The 20,008-nt window shown below is 39.2% G+C and overlaps 1 protein-coding gene across 1 annotated transcript; it reads left to right on the top strand.

Annotated features, from left to right (window-relative positions):
- The first annotated feature begins 3,686 nt into the window (after positions 1 to 3,686).
- LOC110914469 lies at positions 3,687 to 4,490 on the top strand. The gene has a single exon (XM_022159256.1). It carries the CDS (start codon positions 3,687 to 3,689, stop codon positions 4,488 to 4,490), a length of 804 nt encoding a protein of 267 aa, XP_022014948.1.
- The last annotated feature ends 15,518 nt before the right edge of the window (positions 4,491 to 20,008 follow it).

The raw sequence follows: 20,008 nt of genomic DNA, 5'->3' as shown, positions 1-20,008 counted from the left end.
GCTCAAGGCTAGGGAAGAATCAAAGAGAAAACTAGGTGGTTAATAGCGATGTAGAGAGGTCCTTGTGATTCCGTAAGCACCGAGCTTCCTTGTATGAACTCTAGCACACTTGTATGTATGTGGTTTAGCAAGATCAAGATTGAAGAACTTTGGCACACTTGTATGTATGTGGTTTAGCAAGATCAAGATTGAATGATGGTGAGGTAGAGGGTGTTGGGTTCGGCCGAGATATCAAGGGAGGGAGAGAGAGTTGAGAATTATTGAAGTGTGGGTTTGTGAATGTGATGGACCTCTAAACCTTTTTATAAACCACCCAACTTAATTAACCTTAGGATAATATGTCATCTAGATATAGGACAAGCAAGATTAATGTGACAACTCGAAATTTAGAATTCGATGTATCTTGATGTAACGTGTTTGAACATATACGGCTAATTGAATCGTTGAATTATATGATTTATGTGTATGCAATCTAAGTGACTATGTGCTATGTGTATACGTATGTGTGTTTGCGACTCGAGAACACAAGGACCCGACTCGAGACCATGTGGTCTCGAGTGAACAGTAACCGGTTGGGCCATTTGGGCCGTAAACTCCTTAGCCGACTCGTAAACTAAACCCATTAGGGTGCACCTTGTGGAACTAGTATATATATCATACTTCTTGCCAACCTTGCCACTCTTTGGGCAACCACACTCACTCTCCTACACACACTCTCCTACTAAAACCCTAAGAAACACAAACACACACTTTATTCTCGGTTGGCACTAGGATTTTCGGATCAAGCTTGGAAATCGACATTTGGAGTTCACCTTTCCTATCTCTTAACCGGTTAGTGATTCTTGTTGTGTTTTGTGCTTGGATTGATGATCATGACATTATATTTGCTTGCTAAGTTGTTTATACATGAAATGATTGTTTATGATAAAGGTGTTTGTTTGATAGAAAATTGTTACTTGTTGTCAAAAGATGATATCATATGTATGATAATGATGAATCGGTTAACATGTCTTGATTTCGGTTGATGATGTCTTGTGTTTAAATGAAGTTTGAACCACTAGTTTTGATGAGCATGAAATCGGTTTGTATTTGTCATATAATCGGTTGTGTATAGGACCGAATTGTGGTATTAAGTTCAAGTGTTTTGATAGTTGTTCATGTTATGATTAGGATAAATGCATAATGTGCTTGAATAAGGGTTGTTGGTATGATAAACAACATGAACATGATAATGAATGTGATTTGAATGTTTAAAGAACATGATGAATATATGAAGAACTAGTTGAATGTGCTATGAAGGTGCTTTGAATATTTGAATTCTGCTATGTTTGATCCATTTTAGTTAAATGCTAGACAACAAAACATGTTTAAGTGGATTGTACACATTAGGGTGCATGGAATTGAAATTCTATTGGATAGTACAATTGTGCAGAATCAGCAACTGCTGGGGAGTCGAAACCTCTGGTTGCTACTCGAGACCACAGCATTACAAGCCGAGACTACAGGTTGCGACACAGGTTGCGAGTCCCGTTGCGACTCGAAACCATAGCATGACCAGCCGAAACCATAGTTGCGACAAAGGTTGCGACTCGCAACCACCTATGATCAACATAAACAGCATGACCCGCAACCATGTTTGCGAGTCCGGTTGCGACTCGAAACCACACTTATTGGGCTTGCTTAGTTACGGGCCTTAGTTAATGGGCCGGCCTTATGGACTCCTTGTGCTACTGTTTAATGCGTGTTTGGGCTTAAGTAATTGGGCTGAACATATGGGCTATACGTGCTACTGTTAACTGAGTATGTTGTGCACTGTAGTTGAAATTGCCATGCTAGAACTTGTATGCCATGATTACTACTTGTACGTGCACTGCTTGGTTTGAACCTGACTTGAATGGTATCTATGTTAGGACATAGTTGACCACTTGCAACTCGATTGACCTTTCTGTGATTAACTGCCGAGCAAACCAAGGTGAGTTCACACCCTCTACAAAGCATGGGATTCCCTGGGTCGGGAACGGGGTTAAGGAACGTGGATTCCTCGTCCTCCTCGGGTAGGACAGCAATGGTTCAGGAATGTGATTCCTCGTCCTTGTGGACGGATAACTCGTACTAGACTAAAACTCTATCACGAAGTCCCTCCTTTTATATCGACTTAATCGCCGGGCCAATGGCGAGCGGGTCATTAGTTAGATAGCGCTATTTAGGTCTGACAAACCTCACACCGTGCCGCAGAGGACGGGCGTGAACTAATGGATCTGGGGCACGTCAATGATGATAGACATTGACAGTTTTCAGGGCACATAAACATGACTACAGTCAGCAGTCGATATGGTAACGAGTCTAGTGTACGCATGGGGTAGCCCCCACGGCCGAAATGCCTGATAACTAACATGGGGTAGCCCCCACGGCTGGAATGCCAGAGTAACTGGGAATGAACAAGTCACGTTTTTAAACTATGGGGTAACCCCCACGGCAGGATGCCAGTTAAAGGAAACTATTTTCGAAACAACTAAAACGAACACCCAACTGTGAACTCACTCAACTAGTTGTTGACTCGTTACTACATGCTTTGCAGGACAATAGGTACTCAGATGGAGCTTGCATGGAGGAGAGTCGTTGTGGGACACGGATTGCTGCGTACTATGTTAAACTTGAAACCATTTGAACTTATGTTTTAACTTTAAGACTTATGCTTCCGCTTACAACTTAAACTTCGTTGTTTGGAACACCAATCGTATTGGTTAGACTTTTATAACTATTAATATGCTTGTTCAGTATGATTGGTGGCTGGATCCTGGTCAGTCATGCCTCCAAGCGGTAGTACTCCGTGGTTGGGATTTTGGGGGTGTGACAATTAAAATAATCTAAATTGGGTGTGTGTGTTCCCTAGGGGGAACCGAATCGGTCAGGGGGGGGTGGGGGGGTTGTGGTTAGTTTAGAACTAGATAGTTAGAGGTTAGAGAGCTTAGTTAGGGAGTTTAAACTAATTACTAGTGTGTTATGTATTATAGCGGGTGTTAGGGTATTCGGGGACCCTAACTGGCTCAGAAAAGGAAAAACAATGTCATTGTCAATATTTTTATGTTCCGGGTAAAGTTCGGTTGTTCGGTTGGATACTGATCCATTAAAGTGCTTCATAAGCATTTAAAGTGTCTTTAATATTATTTTTAGTGACATAATGAATTCCCGACACTTTGGAAAGTGTCTAGTATTATTTTCCCATGTTTTTGCACTTTACTAGTTGAATAAAATGCTGAATTTTGTATTGAGGTGCAGAATTTTGTGTTTAAAACATGTTTTAGGCACATCCGGTCACTATAACTATCACCTAGTGACGCGGTTCTACAATCCTCACCTCCCTACACTCCCTACTAGTGTAGTAATCTATTCCCGACTCATACTGGCCTTAGAGACAGTGTCTGTCTGGTGCTGGCTATGTCAGCACGTTTACTGGATTATCCGTTCATTGTGCTACTGTGCTTTTGTGCATCAAGTTTGTCACTATAGTTTGTATGTAAATAAATGGAGTGACAGCAATAAGGTATGATGCAAGTATATGTATGTATCAGAAATCACGTAGCAGTTTAACCACAATTGTGAGCAAGCACAGTAATTAAGCATTAATTAAATATTAATTAATTCGTACGGATACCTGGTTTGGTGAGGGTTGTCACACCAAAGCCATGACGAACAAAAAAGCCCAAGACCCAAACCTGTATTGCGATTTCCAGAAGGATACAAGTCATCTGACTGATGACTGTATCAGCTTAAGGCAAGAAATTGAAAAAGCGCTGAAAAGCGGGAAGCTGAGCCATCTGGTAAAGAATGTGCGCAAGGAGACGCGCCAGATTCAGCGCAACGATGATGGAAACCAGAAGAAAGTTAGGCGTTTGGAAACACACATGGTCAACAGACCAATATATAGCGCAAGAAATAAAGGCAAGCGACCATTCGAACCGACATGGCAAGAGCAACAGGTTATCTTCCCGGTAGTACGCGGGGGTCCACGTGCCACGTGCCCCGTCGTCATTACGGGTATTATCGGTCATTACAAAACAGAATACATATTCACTGATCCGGGAAGTACAGCCGATATCATCTACGAGCAATGCTTTAATCATTTTGATGAAGAAGATAAAGCGAGACTCGAGCTGGTCGACTATCGTCTGTCAGGATTCTGCAACGAAGTGGTCTTCCCGTTAGGCCAAATCAGCTTCCCCGTCATGCTATCTGACGGGAAGCATTCAAGAACCACAACTGTCAATTTCATGGTGATGCCTGTCAAATCAAGGCATGATATTTTGATTGGGAGAGAAACCCAAGGAGAGCTAAACATGGTAACCTCCACACCCCACTCAGCCATCGGGTTCCCAACCGAGACGGGGGTGGCGATTATCTATGCAAAGAAGGAAGTAATGTCAGCAGAGGATGTGCGTCCAACAAAAGCGGCAAAAATTCAACGACCGAACCAGAAAAGTGGGTTTTAAACTGCAAATACCCAGAGCAAACGGTGACGATAGGCCACGCAATCTCACCAAACATCAGAACGCACCTCAAAAAACTTTTGTTCAGAAACATGGACATTTTCGCCTGGACGCCGGCAGACATGACCGGTGTCCCGCGCGACGTAACTGAACATTTTCTGAACACTTATCCCTCCGTTAAACCAAAAGTGCAAAGAAGGCGCAGCTTAGCGGCGGATAAAACTAAAGCGATGAATGAGCAAGTGTGTGAGTTCTTAAAAGCAGGAATCTTAAGGGAGGTGCGTTATCAGGGCTGGGTCGCGAACCCTGTCATGGTCGAGAAGTCAAATGGAGGATGGCGAATGTGTGTCGATTACACCTATCTCAACAAGGTGTGCCCTAAAGATTGTTATTCATTGCCGGAGATCGACAAAAAGATAGACTCTCTCACGCCATACAGATGGAAATGTTTTCTGGACTGTTACAAGGGGTATCACCAAGTCCAGATGAAACTGGAAGATGAAGACAAGACAGCTTTTCGGACCGACCTCGGGATCTTCTGTTACACAAAGATGCCGTTTGGCCTCAAAAATGCTCGCGCAACATACCAGCGTCTGATGGATAAAATCTTTGCCGAAGATATTGGAAAACATATCGAGGTTTACATCGATGATCTCGTGATCAAAAGTCCTGAGGAGGACCAAATGTTAAAGGATATAGAGAAGACATTCAACTCTCTGAGAAGCATGAATATTAAGTTAACTCCAGCCAAATGTTCCTTTGGTATGGAGGAAGGCAAATTCTTGGGCTTCGTGGTCACAAATTGCGTCTTTAAAGTTAACCCAAAGAAAGTTCAAGCCATAGAGCGGATGCCATCACCTCGGACAATCAAAGAGATGCGAAGGTTGGCCGGCCGCCTAGCCGCGCTTAACCGATTTCTATCAAACCATGCTGCAAAATCATATCCTTTTATTAGCACTCTGCGCAACTGCGTAAAGAAGCAATCAAATGGACGCCAGAAGCAGAAGCTGCTTTCCAGCAAATGAAAGAATGTTTGATCAAGCTCCCTACCCTGACCGTGTCGTTTGAAAAGGAACCACTCATTTTGTACTTATCCTCTTCGGACAGGGCAGTTGGGTCGGTATTATTGGTGGAGAGAGACGGAGTTCAGACTCCAATTTATTACGTCAGTAGGGTGCTTATAGATCTAGAAACGAGATATTCAACAACGGAAAAGTTAGTGCTTGCACTGCTACACGCCTCCAGGAGGCTGCGCAGATATTTTATAGGGCATGTGATCACGGTACTCAATAACTTTCACATCGGCACAATTTTACAAAAATCAGAAACGTCAGGTCGCCTAGCAAAGTGGTCAATAGAGCTGGGGGGCCACAACATTCTATACAGGTCGCGCCCAGCCATCAAGGGTCAAGTTTTAGCGGACTTCATCACAAAAGTCCCGGAAGATAAGATCAAAGATTCTGAGGTTGTTGACACTTCCATAAAAGACACGTCCGATGGGTTATGGTTGCTATACACTGATGGGGCCTCAAACGAAGATGGCGCAGGAGCCGGATTGCGCTTTGTTAGCCCTGAGAAACATGAATTTACATACACCATCAAGTTGGATTTCAAGAATACCAACAATGAGGCGGAATATGAGGCATTCTTGGCAGGCCTGCGCCTCGCCAACAAAATGGGAGCTCAAAACTTACAAGCACATGTTGACTCTTTGCTGATCGTAAGTTAAATCAGTGGGTTATACGATGCGAAGGGTGAAGTTATGGCTTTGTATTTAGAGCAGGCGAAGGAGTTGCTCCAACAATTCAAATGTCACACCCTGGCTTTGCGGAAGCGTGGGTTTATTTGGTGTGACTTCTTAATACCATAGCAACAATCATAACAATGCTATATGATAAAAACATGAGATATTCACCCGTTAATAGAGTTTAGAAAAACACCATATTATACTTGTCTTAAAACATCAATCACAAAATAAGCTACAAACCTTGACTTGGTTTAATGAGTTCGTAAAAACTTAGCAAAAGACTTTAAACAATACTAGGTTTAGAGATATGTAACCCGTCTAGGAAGAGGTTACACCTTCTAAACCCTGGATGACTTCTTTATTCAAACGCAGCTTGAAATACGTGCATACCGTGTCGGATCCATTAGTTCCCTGAAATACATGTAGTTTGAAAAGTCAACATAAAGTTGAGCGAGTTCATGTGTAAGTGAGTATGTATAAACCTTTGTAAATATGTCTGTATGTATGAAAATCCCTGGTATATAGCAATTAAGGAAAAAGAGATCACCATTGGGTTGCAAAGCCAATGATATGTGTGAAGTGATGCAGGAAGACTCAAACCTAGCGGATTTATGCGTCGGGCACTTAGTCACCACCTGGTTCACTCAGCGGACTCAGGGGTGGGGCTCGCTACACCCAAATAGATCTATCACTAATGTCCCTCGGTCCTACGACGAGGATTAATGGCCTCTAGTTTCCGCCTACCCACTCACATGATCTAAGTAGTAACCCTCCTTAAGCTAACCATACCATGTATAAAAGTATCCGTAATCATAGTAACATGTATTTCACCCCCGAAGTATAAAAACTGAAAACCGTTAAGAGAAAAGGGGGACATGAAGTCACAGTATTGCGTCTTCGTACTTGTAACCCAAATCTCCGCGACAAACACGACTACCTACAATGGTCTAACGTCTATTAGACGAACGGGTCGTGCCTTGTCTTAGTATGTATGTTTTTGAGTTACGATTCTGGTATTAATAATTTTCAAGTATTCGTATTTGTATATCTTGGCACGTAATGGCGCTGTATTTCGGTGTATGGTTCTTAAATAAAGATTCGTTAATATATTCCCAATATATATATATATATATTTCCAAAACCATATATTTCAAGTCTCACTTAAATATATAAATAAACTTTATTTTGTTTAACCATGTATCGTTCCAGAAAATATATATTTTTCTCAAAAATTATATATCCTCTAAATATACTAGGAAGATATATTTTTATCTCCCACTTGGAAAATATGTTCAACTCATTTGTCCAAAAATAACGTAATTCCAAAATATATGTATTTTTCCCAAAAATAACATGTTTTTATTTCTACAGTTTCCAAAATAATATTTTACCAAAATATACGTATACATTATAGTTCCGAAAAATATATTTTTAAGTCCCACTTGAATAATATATTTTAATCACTAGTCTTATATATCTTTATCCCAAAATATACATATTTTTCCCAAAAATATTATATTTTACCTCATACAATTTCCAAAATAATACTTATCAAAATATACGTGTGAGAGTATTTTCCGAAATATACATAAGTTACATTTTAAAGTTCGTGTTGTAATAACAATACCGGTGTAACTTAAATATTTATTCGTGATAGCGTTGGTATTATTTTGGAGTCGTATTTTCATGATATTTCCAAGTAATATTTTTTCACCCTAAAAATAATATATCTCTAGTTCACAAAATAATCACATAATTCAACAAGCGTTTTATTATGAAATATATATTCTAAATATATATTTAACAAGTTCTATTTACGAAAACTCCGCCTCCGACACTTGGTAATTTTGTAATAAAAATCATAGCGAAGTTTATTTGGAAAAACAAGTTGAAAATATATTTATAAACACTTGTCACAAAAATATTTCTAAGTGTTATTTTTCTGAAAAATATCGCTAGAGTTTCCTCTGTAACTGGAGGTGGCCACGCTTACAAGCGTGTCATTTTCTTTTCAAAATTCAACCAAACAATTTATCAATCATCAACATACATCATTTAAACATCAAACTTGTCAAAATAAGTATAAATCGCAAACTCATGAACTTGTAAGTCTTGTAAAAATATGTAGTAACCTTCTAACATATTTAGTGGATCTTGTCATCTTTAAAAATAAAATTAGTTTCTTGAAAACTTAATTTTTAAAGAACTTGTAGTTTTACAACTTCTACTCAAAATTTACGAAAATATTTCTTTGTTAAATCTTCTTGTTACACAAGTGTTTACACCCTTGTTTATTCACTAAAATGCCTTTGGTTTATGTATGATCCGGGTTTTAAACAAGACTTGTATATTTCACTTGGTTCTTCCGAAAAACCACTTGTAGATCTTTAGATCTACTAGTTTAGAACCTTATTTTACAAGAAAAATTTCATTTACACAAGTTCATGTTCATGAGTGGAAGGGTTCATCATCTCACAACTTTTACACTTAACATATTACTAGTTCATGTTCCATAAACATGATCTAGTATGTTTGGATGATGATCCATCCCACTACTAGCAACAAACAACATAAAATAATCACAACTAGCCAAGATTTACAAGATTTACACCATTAGTTTCTCTTTATCCAACTAGTTTATCTTACTTTCAAGACTTTTAGTTATGATCTTGTGTGTTCTTGAGTTTTAACCGTTAAATCACTTATTAACAACATTAAACAAGAACAAGATGGTGTTTAGAGGCACTTACTACTAGCTCGAGGCTAGGGAAGAAATAAGGCGTAAACACGGTGGATAATAGCAATTTAGAGAGGTTCTTGAGCTTCTGAGTTCACCGGGCTTACTTGAATGATCTCTTGCACACTTGTATGTAAGAAAATGGCTTGAACAAAAATTGATGGTGAGTGTATGATGGGTGGTGGTGTTCGGCCGATTACAAGCAAGAAGAAAAGGAGAGTGACTAGTTGTTGAGTGTGTTGTAAAATGAGAGCTAAGTCCTAATGGTTTAATTTATAATCCAATTCCCTTATGTCCAATAGGTAATGTGTATTCTAGATATGCAACATCCACAAATAAAATATTCAAGAAATGGTGGTGTGTCCCCACCTTTGGGGGACCGGTTGGATGAGGGGGGGTATGGTTGGATTTCAAATGGTTAGTTAGTTTCTAGTTATGTTTAGTTAGGATTTTAAATAAGTTATTAGTGTGTAGTGTAATATAAAGGGTGTTAGGGTGTTCGGGGACCCTAACTAGCTCAGAAAAGTATAAACAATATCATTGACAATATTTTTATGTTCCAGGTAAAGTCCGGTTGTTCGGTTGGATATTGATCCGTTAAAGTGTTAAGTAAGCATTTAAAGTGTCTTTTATAGTGTTTTTAGTGACACGATAAATCCCCGACACTTTGGAAAGTATCTAGCATTATTTTACCAAGTTTTTGCACTTTACTAGTTATGTTAAATGTTGAATTTTTGTATAAAGTGCAGAATTTTGTAATTAAAGCATGTTTTAGGCACATCCGGTCACTATAACTATCACCTAGTGACGCAGTTTTACAATCCTCAACTCCCTACACTCCCTACTAGTGTAGTAATCTATTCCCGGCTCATACTGGCCTCAGAGACAATGTATGTCTAGTGCTGCTAATGTCAGCATGTTTACTGGGTTATCCGCTCACTGTGCTAACTGTGCTTTTGTGCATCAAGTTTGTCACTATTGTTTTGTGTGTAATAAATGAAGTGACAGTAATAAGGTATGATGCATGAACATGTATGTATCAGAAAACATAAAGCAGTTTATTCATAATTGTAATCAAGCACAGTAATTAAGCACTAATTACATATAAATTAATTGTACGGATACCTGTAATTTTTAGGGTTATCACATTCTCCCCCCGTTAAGAAAATTTCTGTTGGACTCTGTATGCCCAAGACACATATTAAATTGATGTGGCTAGTACGTTATGATCCAAGTCGAGTCATACCCAATAACAAGCTAGACAAACACTTATATTATTTATTTGTGATATGATCAAAAAATAAATATTAACACTTACAATATTTAGAAATTGGTTTTCTAAATAATTACACTTGAGAAACTAATAAATTATATGGATAATTTATTTTGAGAGAATATTTTGTTTTGTTATTTAAGGGGTTAAATAGCATTTAAAAGGTTGTATAAAGTCTTGCATTTATGTAGTGTTGTATTTATAAAAGTTATAAATATATATGTACCAAGACTTATATTTTATAAAAGAATTTGAATTTTTTTTATAAAATAAAAGCTAGGCCGCCACCTTCCCCATGGGAAATCACAAAATGGTTTGTCCAATAGGATGACATGCAATTGTCATAAGCTAGAGAAGATTTAATTGGGTGGCCTAACCAAGACAACTTTGGTCCAATCACAATTCATGCTTTTGCATGTGTTAGAGAGGATTTGATTAGATGGTCTTTCCAAGACCATTTTGGTCCAATGAACTCTCATACACTTGCATGTGGAAGAAGCTTGGTGATTGGCCCAAAAAAGAGGTGCACATCTCTCATGGTTATAAAAGGAATTGGATGACCAAATTTAGAAGAATGAACTTGTAAGACATGTGTTCTTGCTCTCTAAAAATCGGTCATAAGAGGGTGTTTTTCAAGTGTTCGGTTTTGATCTTTGGTGTTAAAATCCTAGCTAATCTCAAGGTGTTTGTTGGAAGCTTGGGGTATACGAGCTTGAGGTCTTCTACTCTTGAGGACAACCATTTCAAGAAGCATCATCCGTTTCATCACCCTTGTACTCCAAGAAGGTAGTTTTCTAAACACCCTATGGTTGTGTATGATAGTATGCATCTTCATATATGGATCCGGGTTTTGGGATTTTACTTATAAATGAAGTTTACATCATAAAAGTAACATGTTTTAAACATTATTTCCGCTGCGTTTTTTATTTCATATGGATGAAATTACTTTGATAAACATGTTAAAATCCCATCAATGGCATCTAGAGCCGCTTATATGAGTGCATGCTTCAACAGATTAAAAAATTTCGGGTTTCGGGTTTGAATAAAACCCCATGGCCGAAAATTTTAATATGGTTATCCCTTTGTTTTTTCAAGATTATTTTCTTACATGCATAAGGAAATCTTGAAAAATTATTTCATATGGATGATTTGTTTGTTTGGTCAAAAAATACCTTTTCGGTTTTTTGTTCATAACCGAAATTGGTTATAAAAGGGAACCATTTTTTAATGCTTCTTGAAATTAATAAATATATATTTGGATATATATTTTGGTGCATATGACCTAGCCATGACCTTGTGTTGAATGATTGTGTTGTTATTTATTATTTCAATGGGTTGTAATAATTATTATTTTTGTTCTTCCTGTCACACCCCGACCGCGTATAACATGCAACCGCGGCGGAAAACGTCGGGGAGTGTTGTGAACAGAATTAAATTGTTTCATAACCATGGCATACAAGTTGTATTTTATTTATAAACAAAGGTGTTACATTGTCTTGGAAAGAGAGTACGGAAATCAAAACATAATTAAGCTAGTTCAAACTTCATTTTTAGGCTCTAAGGCACAGGTCCGCCCTAGAATCATGATCATCGTCCTATGGAATAGCTCCTGAAAACACATGTGAAAATAGGTACGTCAGCATAAAAATGCCTGTGAGATACATAGTTTTTGTGAAAATGGGATTCATGACTTGAGCTTAAAGAAATATTTAATAACAGTCAGTCATGAACCTTGTAATTTGTTTTGCTTTGTAAACCATTTGAAAAACGATAACATCAAACAATATGTATAGATAAGTGCAAGGTTAAACGAATAACCAAGTAAAATGAGTTGAATAAGGTAAGTTGTTTGTGAAAATAATGTCTTGTGAAGAATATGTTATTTATGTAAAATGTAATGTGTCTAAACTGAAATGACTTAGATAACGCCACGATATGTAACATTATACAAACATTTATATATCGGAAGTACCAGCGGCGTATCCACCATGTTTGTATCATATTACATATGCCACGTTACTTAAATCATTTACCCAAACCAATCCACCATGTAAATTGTTCATGTGTAAACCAAATGTCAAGTGTTATTGTAAACCATGTCAAATGTTTATGTTCAAATGTAAACCACCAAATGTGTATGTCAATGTCGACGTGTTTATGTTTAATGTAAATCATGTAATGTGTATCCCAAAATGAATTATGTATGGTAAGCGAAATGTATCAACTTAAACCATATGTAAACTGCACAAAACAGGTCGTTGAAGTAACACGTGGTTTAAATCAACGTTATGTTCTGTGGAAAAATGCATGCTCTGTTGATATTAACATTTATGTGGTATTGTAAACTATGCATACATCCAAGCCTTGAGACTGCGGCGATAAACCCTTAAACAAATTAAAGGTTTATCTAAGTTATGTATATCGAATTCGGTCATTCCTTCCAGTCCTATCAAACCCAGGACTTCAGAAATGGGAGTTGTCAATTCCTATGGTACCACTACCTACTAACGAACAGCGTGATCAATGTTAATGAATGTATTGTCCCATGTTAAACAAACCAAATGTCATAACAAAATGAAGGCATGTGATGTAAACAATTGTACTAAGTATGCTAAGTAAACATACGAAGCAGAAATGATCATATAAATCAATGTGTCCATATGCTGAGTAAACATATGCAACAGAAATGTTTATGTAAATCAATGTGTCCATATGCTGAGTAAACATATGCAACAGAAATGTTCATGTAAATCAATGCACTAAGTACGCACACAATGGGCATACATAGCATAAAATGTAATGAAATCGTGTACTATAATGTACCAACAACATAGTAGGCATATGGTGTGAAAACATGGAAAGCATGAATGTAACAGATAGGCACATGTGTTCCACCCCAAAACAGTTTGGAAAACAGTAAAAGATGGGGTTCTATGTACTCACCTGAGATTGCTTTGAGTTCCTTGTTTAATAACCAGATAATGCTAAAGATCACGGAATATCAACGGCACCTAATAGGTAGCTTATGTTAATATACCGGACCAAATCGGAAGGATCGGACAGTACGCGGGTTCGAAAACCAAACGAGTATGGAGACTCGTGTAATATGGTTTAACAAAGCCTACATACTAAAATGAAACTTAACCTAAGTGCTTACGGTCCATCACGACCCGTTGAGGTAGCTTATGGCACCCTAACGCGTCATTCGCGTAGAACGCGTATGGAACGCCTAACATTGCGACCACAAGGTATAACCTCGGAAGGTTATAGCTAGGGTCACCTAATACGTTTGGTCGGATCCTAAAGATCGACCAAATGGGTCGGGTTCGAAAGTATAAGCGATGGTTTAGATCGCTTACCTTACGACCCTATATAAGCACTACACTAATCGTGACGAGCTAAGCATGTCAGAACATGCTTAACTAAGTTTAGAAAACAGGTTTGACATCAAAACAAACGGCTTTGATGCCCACGAGTAGTTTGGTTACAAAATATGCAAGAATGCACATTTTGGCCGAAACTACGACTCGTCACTGAACCTAGATAACGTGGTGATCAGTAGGTATGGTCACCATGGACCATGACCATCGTGATCACGCTCACGTTATGAAGTTCCATGAACTTCGCATCGACCATGAGCTGGTCAATGCAGAAAGTCAACAAAACGTTGACTTTCGGACTCGAAAAGCGAATAAAAGAGCGAAAGAAGACTTACGGAGGGTCCCCGAGTGCTAATCTAGATCAAATAGCTCAGGTATGAAACAATGGTTTCAACTTAGAGCTTCAAGATCAGATTGTTGTGATTTTTACACAAAAGGGGGGGGTATTTATAGGAAAAGTGGAACCGTTAGGATCGTTTTATCGAATATCGTGCCTTGATCTCGTGCGTACATGTGTCCAATGGTTAAATTCACTGAACTTGGCTCTTGGCCCTTCATTGGGTGAAAAGGCATCGCCCCTTGATCGAACGAAAGGCCAGATTTCGCATTAAATACAAAATCTTTCTGTCAGACATCCTCACGCGGCCCGCGTGAAAGGGAGTGCAGATCTTACGCGGGTCGCCTGGCCCCGTCTGATCTGCACCACTTGCAGAATTTACATATTTGGCCCCTGTTGCGTTTTTAAGCTATTTCCAGCCCTTTTAAGACCTGTAAAGCCATCTTTAAGGCCCCAAAATGATGCCTAAACATTGTGGACATGAAACATGCCCAAAAATGTTCCGGATGTTGGCTCGTTTGGCCGTACGATCGCGATGTTCGCTTAATTACGACGGAATGTGCATAAGCGCGAAAGACGATCCAAATGACGTGACGAATGGATTTTTCTCATGCCAAACACTAAGGCATAATATAAGGATGCTTACATAAATTTTTGGATGTCCGGATGTATTCAGAACGTAAGTTATGCGCAAAAGTGCAAACTTATGCACTTTTTGACACTTTTAGTCCCTGAATGATCCAAAAGTTTATTTTAGCATACCAAACCCCTCAAAGCCTATTTCTAAGCTATGTAAAGGATATTTATGGTATGTTTAACTTATGGACATGTTCCGGAATCTTCGTTACAGTTCAAATTGGCATACTTTTACAATTTGTCAAGTTTAGTCCCTGTAAGCGAATTATCTTGTTTTTGCCATACCAAAGCCTTTAAAACTTATTTCTAAGTTATGTAAAGGTTATTTAAGGTATGTTGAGTATATGTTGATGTCCCGGAGTATTTGTCGCATTAATCTGAGTACGTTTACGCACCAGTTTGCGTATAATGCTCCAGAAAGCGATGTAGAGTTTGAAATTGAACGAAAGTCAAAACATGAAAAATGTAAAACACAATCAAACAATCATTGGGATGAAATAACATTGTTTTATTGATAATTGAACTGTTCATAATGATTACAAGTACAAATGTTACAGTCTCCCCTACTTGTGGAAATTTCGTCCCGAAATTTATTTAGAGGAAACTCGTGGAAAAAGATGCGGATATTTTGCCTTCATTTGATCTTCACGTTCCCAAGTAAACTCGGGTCCACGCTTAGATTCCCAACGAACCTTGACCAAAGGAATGCGCTTGCGTTTAAGCCACTTGACTTCACGTTCCATGATTTCCACTGGTTTCTCGACAAATTTCAGTGTTTATTAACACGAATTTCGTCAAGCGGTATGTGGAGGTTCTCATCAGCTAAACACCTCTTGAGATTGGACACGTGAAACGTTGGATGAACATTTCCAAGTTCAGGAGGTAACTCAAGTCTGTAGGCTACCTTGCCGATTCTTTCGACGATCTTGAATGGTCCAACATATCTAGGTGCAAGTTTTCCTTTCTTTCCGAATCTGATCACACCTTTCCAAGGTGAGACCTTAAGTAATACACGATCACCAACTTGAAAATCCAAGGGCTTGCGTTTTAAGTCCGCGTAATTCTTCTGACGGCTTCTAGCTGTCTGAAGGTTATCACGAACTTTCTTTACCTTATCTGTTGTCTCTAAAATGAGGGCAGGTCCAGTAAGTTGAGCCTCACCGAACTCATTCCAGCAGACTGGTGAACGACATTTTCGACCATAGAGAGCCTCGAAAGGAGCCATGTTGATGCTGGAGTGATAACTGTTGTTGTAGGAGAATTCAATCAACGGAAGATGTGAATCCCAACTACCACCAAAGTCGATCACACAAGCTCTAAGCATATCCTCCAGTGTCTGGATTGTTCTTTCAGATTGACCATACCGTTTGTGGATGATAAGCTGTGCTCAGATTAAGTTGGGATCCATAGCAGACTGCATGGTTCTCCAAAAATGAGAAGTGAAACGAGCATCTCTGTCAGAAATGATGCTCAAAGGAACACCATGTCGAGCTACAATTTCATCTACGTAGATTTGAGCAAGTTTGTCAGCCGAAAAAATCCTCACGGATTGGCAAGAAATGCGCTGACTTTGTAAGACGATCAACGACTACCCAGATGGCATCGTGACCTTTCTTTGTGCGCGGGAGTTTAGTAAATTTAAGCTATTTCCAGCCCTTTTAAGACCTGTAAAGCCATCTTTAAGGCCCCAAAATGATGCCTAAACATTGTGGACATGAAACATGCCCAAAATGTTCCGGATGTTGGTCGTTTGCCGTACGATCGCGATGTTCGCTTAATTACGACGGAATGTGCATAAAGCGCGAAAGACGATCCTAAATGACGTGACGAATGGATTTTTCTCATGCCAAACACTAAGGCATAATATAAGGATGCTTACATAAATTTTTGGATGTCCGGATGTATTCAGAACGTAAGTTATGCGCAAAGTGCAAACTTATGCACTTTTTGACACTTTTAGTCCCTGAATGATCCAAAAAGTTTATTTTTAGCATACCAAACCCCTCAAAGCCTAATTTCTAAGCTATGTAAAGGATATTTATGTATGTTTAACTTATGGACATGTTTCCGGAATCTTCGTTACAGTTCAAATTGGCATACTTTTACAGTTTGTCAAGTTTAGTCCCTGTAAGCGAATTAATCTTGTTTTTGCCATACCAAAGCCTTTAAAACTTATTTCTAAGTTATGTAAAGGTTATTTAAGGTATGTTGAGTATATGTTGATGTCCCGGAGTATTTGTCGCATTAATCTGAGTACGTTTACGCACCAGTTTGCGTATAATGCTCCAGAAAGCGATGTAGAGTTTGAAATTGAACGAAAGTCAAAACATGAAAAATGTTAAAACACAATCAAACAATCATTGGGATGAAATAACATTGTTTTATTGATAATTGAACTGTTCATAATGATTACAAGTACAAATGTTACAGTCTCCCCTACTTGTGGAAATTTCGTCCCGAAATTTATTTAGAGGAAACTCGTGGAAAAAGATGCGGATATTTTGCCTTCATTTGATCTTCACGTTCCCAAGTAAACTCGGGTCCACGCTTAGATTCCCAACGAACCTTGACCAAAGGAATGCGCTTGCGTTTAAGCCACTTGACTTCACGTTCCATGATTTCCACTGGTTTCTCGACAAATTTCAGTGTTTATTAACACGAATTTCGTCAAGCGGTATGTGGAGGTTCTCATCAGCTAAACACCTCTTGAGATTGGACACGTGAAACGTTGGATGAACATTTCCAAGTTCAGGAGGTAACTCAAGTCTGTAGGCTACCTTGCCGATTCTTTCGACGATCTTGAATGTCCAACATATCTAGGTGCAAGTTTCCTTTCTTTCCGAATCTGATCACACCTTTCCAAGGTGAGACCTTAAGTAATACACGATCACCAACTTGAAAATCCAAGGCTTGCGTTTTAAGTCCGCGTAATTCTTCTGACGGCTTCTAGCTGTCTGAAGGTTATCACGAACTTTCTTTACCTTATCTGTTGTCTCTAAAATGAGGGCAGGTCCAGTAAGTTGAGCCTCACCGAACTCATTCCAGCAGACTGGTGAACGACATTTTCGACCATAGAGAGCCTCGAAAGGAGCCATGTTGATGCTGGAGTGATAACTGTTGTTGTAGGAGAATTCAATCAACGGAAGATGTGAAATCCCAACTACCACCAAAGTCGATCACACAAGCTCTAAGCATATCCTCCAGTGTCTGGATTGTTCTTTCAGATTGCCATCCGTTTGCGGATGATAAGCTGTGCTCAGATTAAGTTGAGGACCATAGCAGATTGCATGGTTCTCCAAAAATGAGAAAGTGAAACGAGCATCTCTGTCAGAAATGATGCTCAAAGGAACACCATGTCGAGCTACAATTTCATCTACGTAGATTTGAGCAAGTTTGTCAGCCGAAAAATCCTCACGGATTGTGCAAGAAATGCGCTGACTTGTAAGACGATCACGACTACCCAGATGGCATCGTGACCTTTCTTTGTGCGCGGGAAGTTTAGTAATGAGATCCATAGTAATGTTTTCCCATTTCCAAACTGGGATCTCTGGTTGCTCCAATAATCCGGAAGGACGCTGATGTTCAGCCTTAACCTTAAGGAAGTAAGGCATTTTGGATACGTATAAGGCAATGTCTTTCTTCATACCAGGCCACCAATACTGAATACGAAGATCCTTATACATCTTATCTGAGCCAGGATGAATGGAATAACGAGACTTATGGGCTTCATCCATAAGCAAGGTACGAAGATCATCTTGGCTTGGGACCCACAAACGGTCCATGAAATAGTACGATCCATTGTCTTTTAATTCAAGAGCAGGTGTTATGTGATAAGGAAATTCCTTATCCATCAAGCCTTGTGAAACACAAGCTTGTTGAGCCTGAGAAATACGGGCTTGGATATCAGTTTGAATAACAGATTGGACACGTACACAATGAAGCTTAGTACGTTCCTTGCGACTCAATGCATCGGCTACGACATTCGCCTTACCAGGATGGTAGCGAATCTCGCAGTCGTAGTCGTTTAGAAGTTCAACCCAACGTCGTTGTCTCATGTTGAGCTCTTTTTGATTGAAGATATGCTGAAGACTTTTGTGGTCTGTGAAAACCACACATTTTGTACCATACAAGTAGTGTCTCCAGATTTTGAGAGCGAAGACAACTGCACCCAACTCAAGATCATGAGTGGTGTAGTTCTTCTCATGTATCTTCATCTGCCTTGATGCATATGCTATGACTTTGTTTCTTTGCATCAGGACGCAACCAAGTCCTAATTTAGATGCGTCGCAATAAACGACGAAATCATCGTTGCCCTCAGGCAATGTTAGGACAGGCGCGTCGCAAAGCTTTTGTTTCAAAGTTTGAAACGCTTCCTCTTGTTCGACTCCCCAATCAAATGGCTTGTTCTTCTGAGTTAGAGCAGTTAGAGGAACTGCAATCTTTGAGAAGTTTTCAATGAAGCGGCGGTAATAACCCGCTAGACCAAGAAAAGAACGAACTTCAGTAGGAGTAGCAGGCGTATCCCAATCCCTAATCGCACTGATCTTGGAGGGATCTACATGAATACCTTGTTCGTTGACAATATGTCCTAAGAATTGAACCTCTTTAAGCCAGAATTCACACTTGGAGAATTTGGCGAAAAGTTGTTCTTTCTTTAGGAGTTCCAAAGTAAGCCGAAGATGTTCTTCATGGTCGGCTCGCGTCTTAGAATATATCAAAATGTCATCAATGAAGACGATGATGAACTTATCTAAATAAGGTTTGCAGACCCTATTCATCAAGTCCATGAAAACAGCAGGAGCATTAGTCAAACCGAATGGCATGACTGTGAACTCATAATGTCCATAATGAGTACGGAACGCTGTCTTTGGAATATCTTCTTCATGCACTCGGAGCTGATGATATCCAGATCGTAGATCAATCTTTGAAAAGTAAGAAGCGCCTTGTAATTGATCAAAGAGATCATCAATGCGAGGTAGGGGATATCGATTCTTGATGGTAAGCTTGTTAAGCTCACGATAATCGATACACATCCTAAAAGATCCATCCTTCTTCTTTACAAAGAGAACGGGAGCACCCCAAGGTGAAAAGCTAGGACGGATAAAACCTTTGTCGGAGAGTTCCTGCAGCTGTTTAGACAACTCTTGCATCTCAGACGGTGCAAGACGATATGGAGCTCTGGCAACGGGATTTGCACCAGGTACGAGATCAATACGGAACTCGACTTGGCGTGCTGGAGGTAGACCAGGTAAGTCTTCAGGGAATACTTCGGAATAATCCCGAACGACAGGAATATCTGAAATAGACTTACCCTTGCCTTTATCTGCTGTAACATGTGCTAAGAAAGCCACATAGTGCTTTCGCAGATACTTCCGTGCTTTAAAACAAGACATGAGTTTGAGACCACCGGC

The sequence above is a fragment of the Helianthus annuus genome, chromosome 15 (assembly GCF_002127325.2).
Source record: "Helianthus annuus cultivar XRQ/B chromosome 15, HanXRQr2.0-SUNRISE, whole genome shotgun sequence".
Classification (NCBI taxonomy): domain Eukaryota; kingdom Viridiplantae; phylum Streptophyta; class Magnoliopsida; order Asterales; family Asteraceae; genus Helianthus; species Helianthus annuus.
This window is presented reverse-complemented; position numbering and strand designations above follow the sequence as displayed.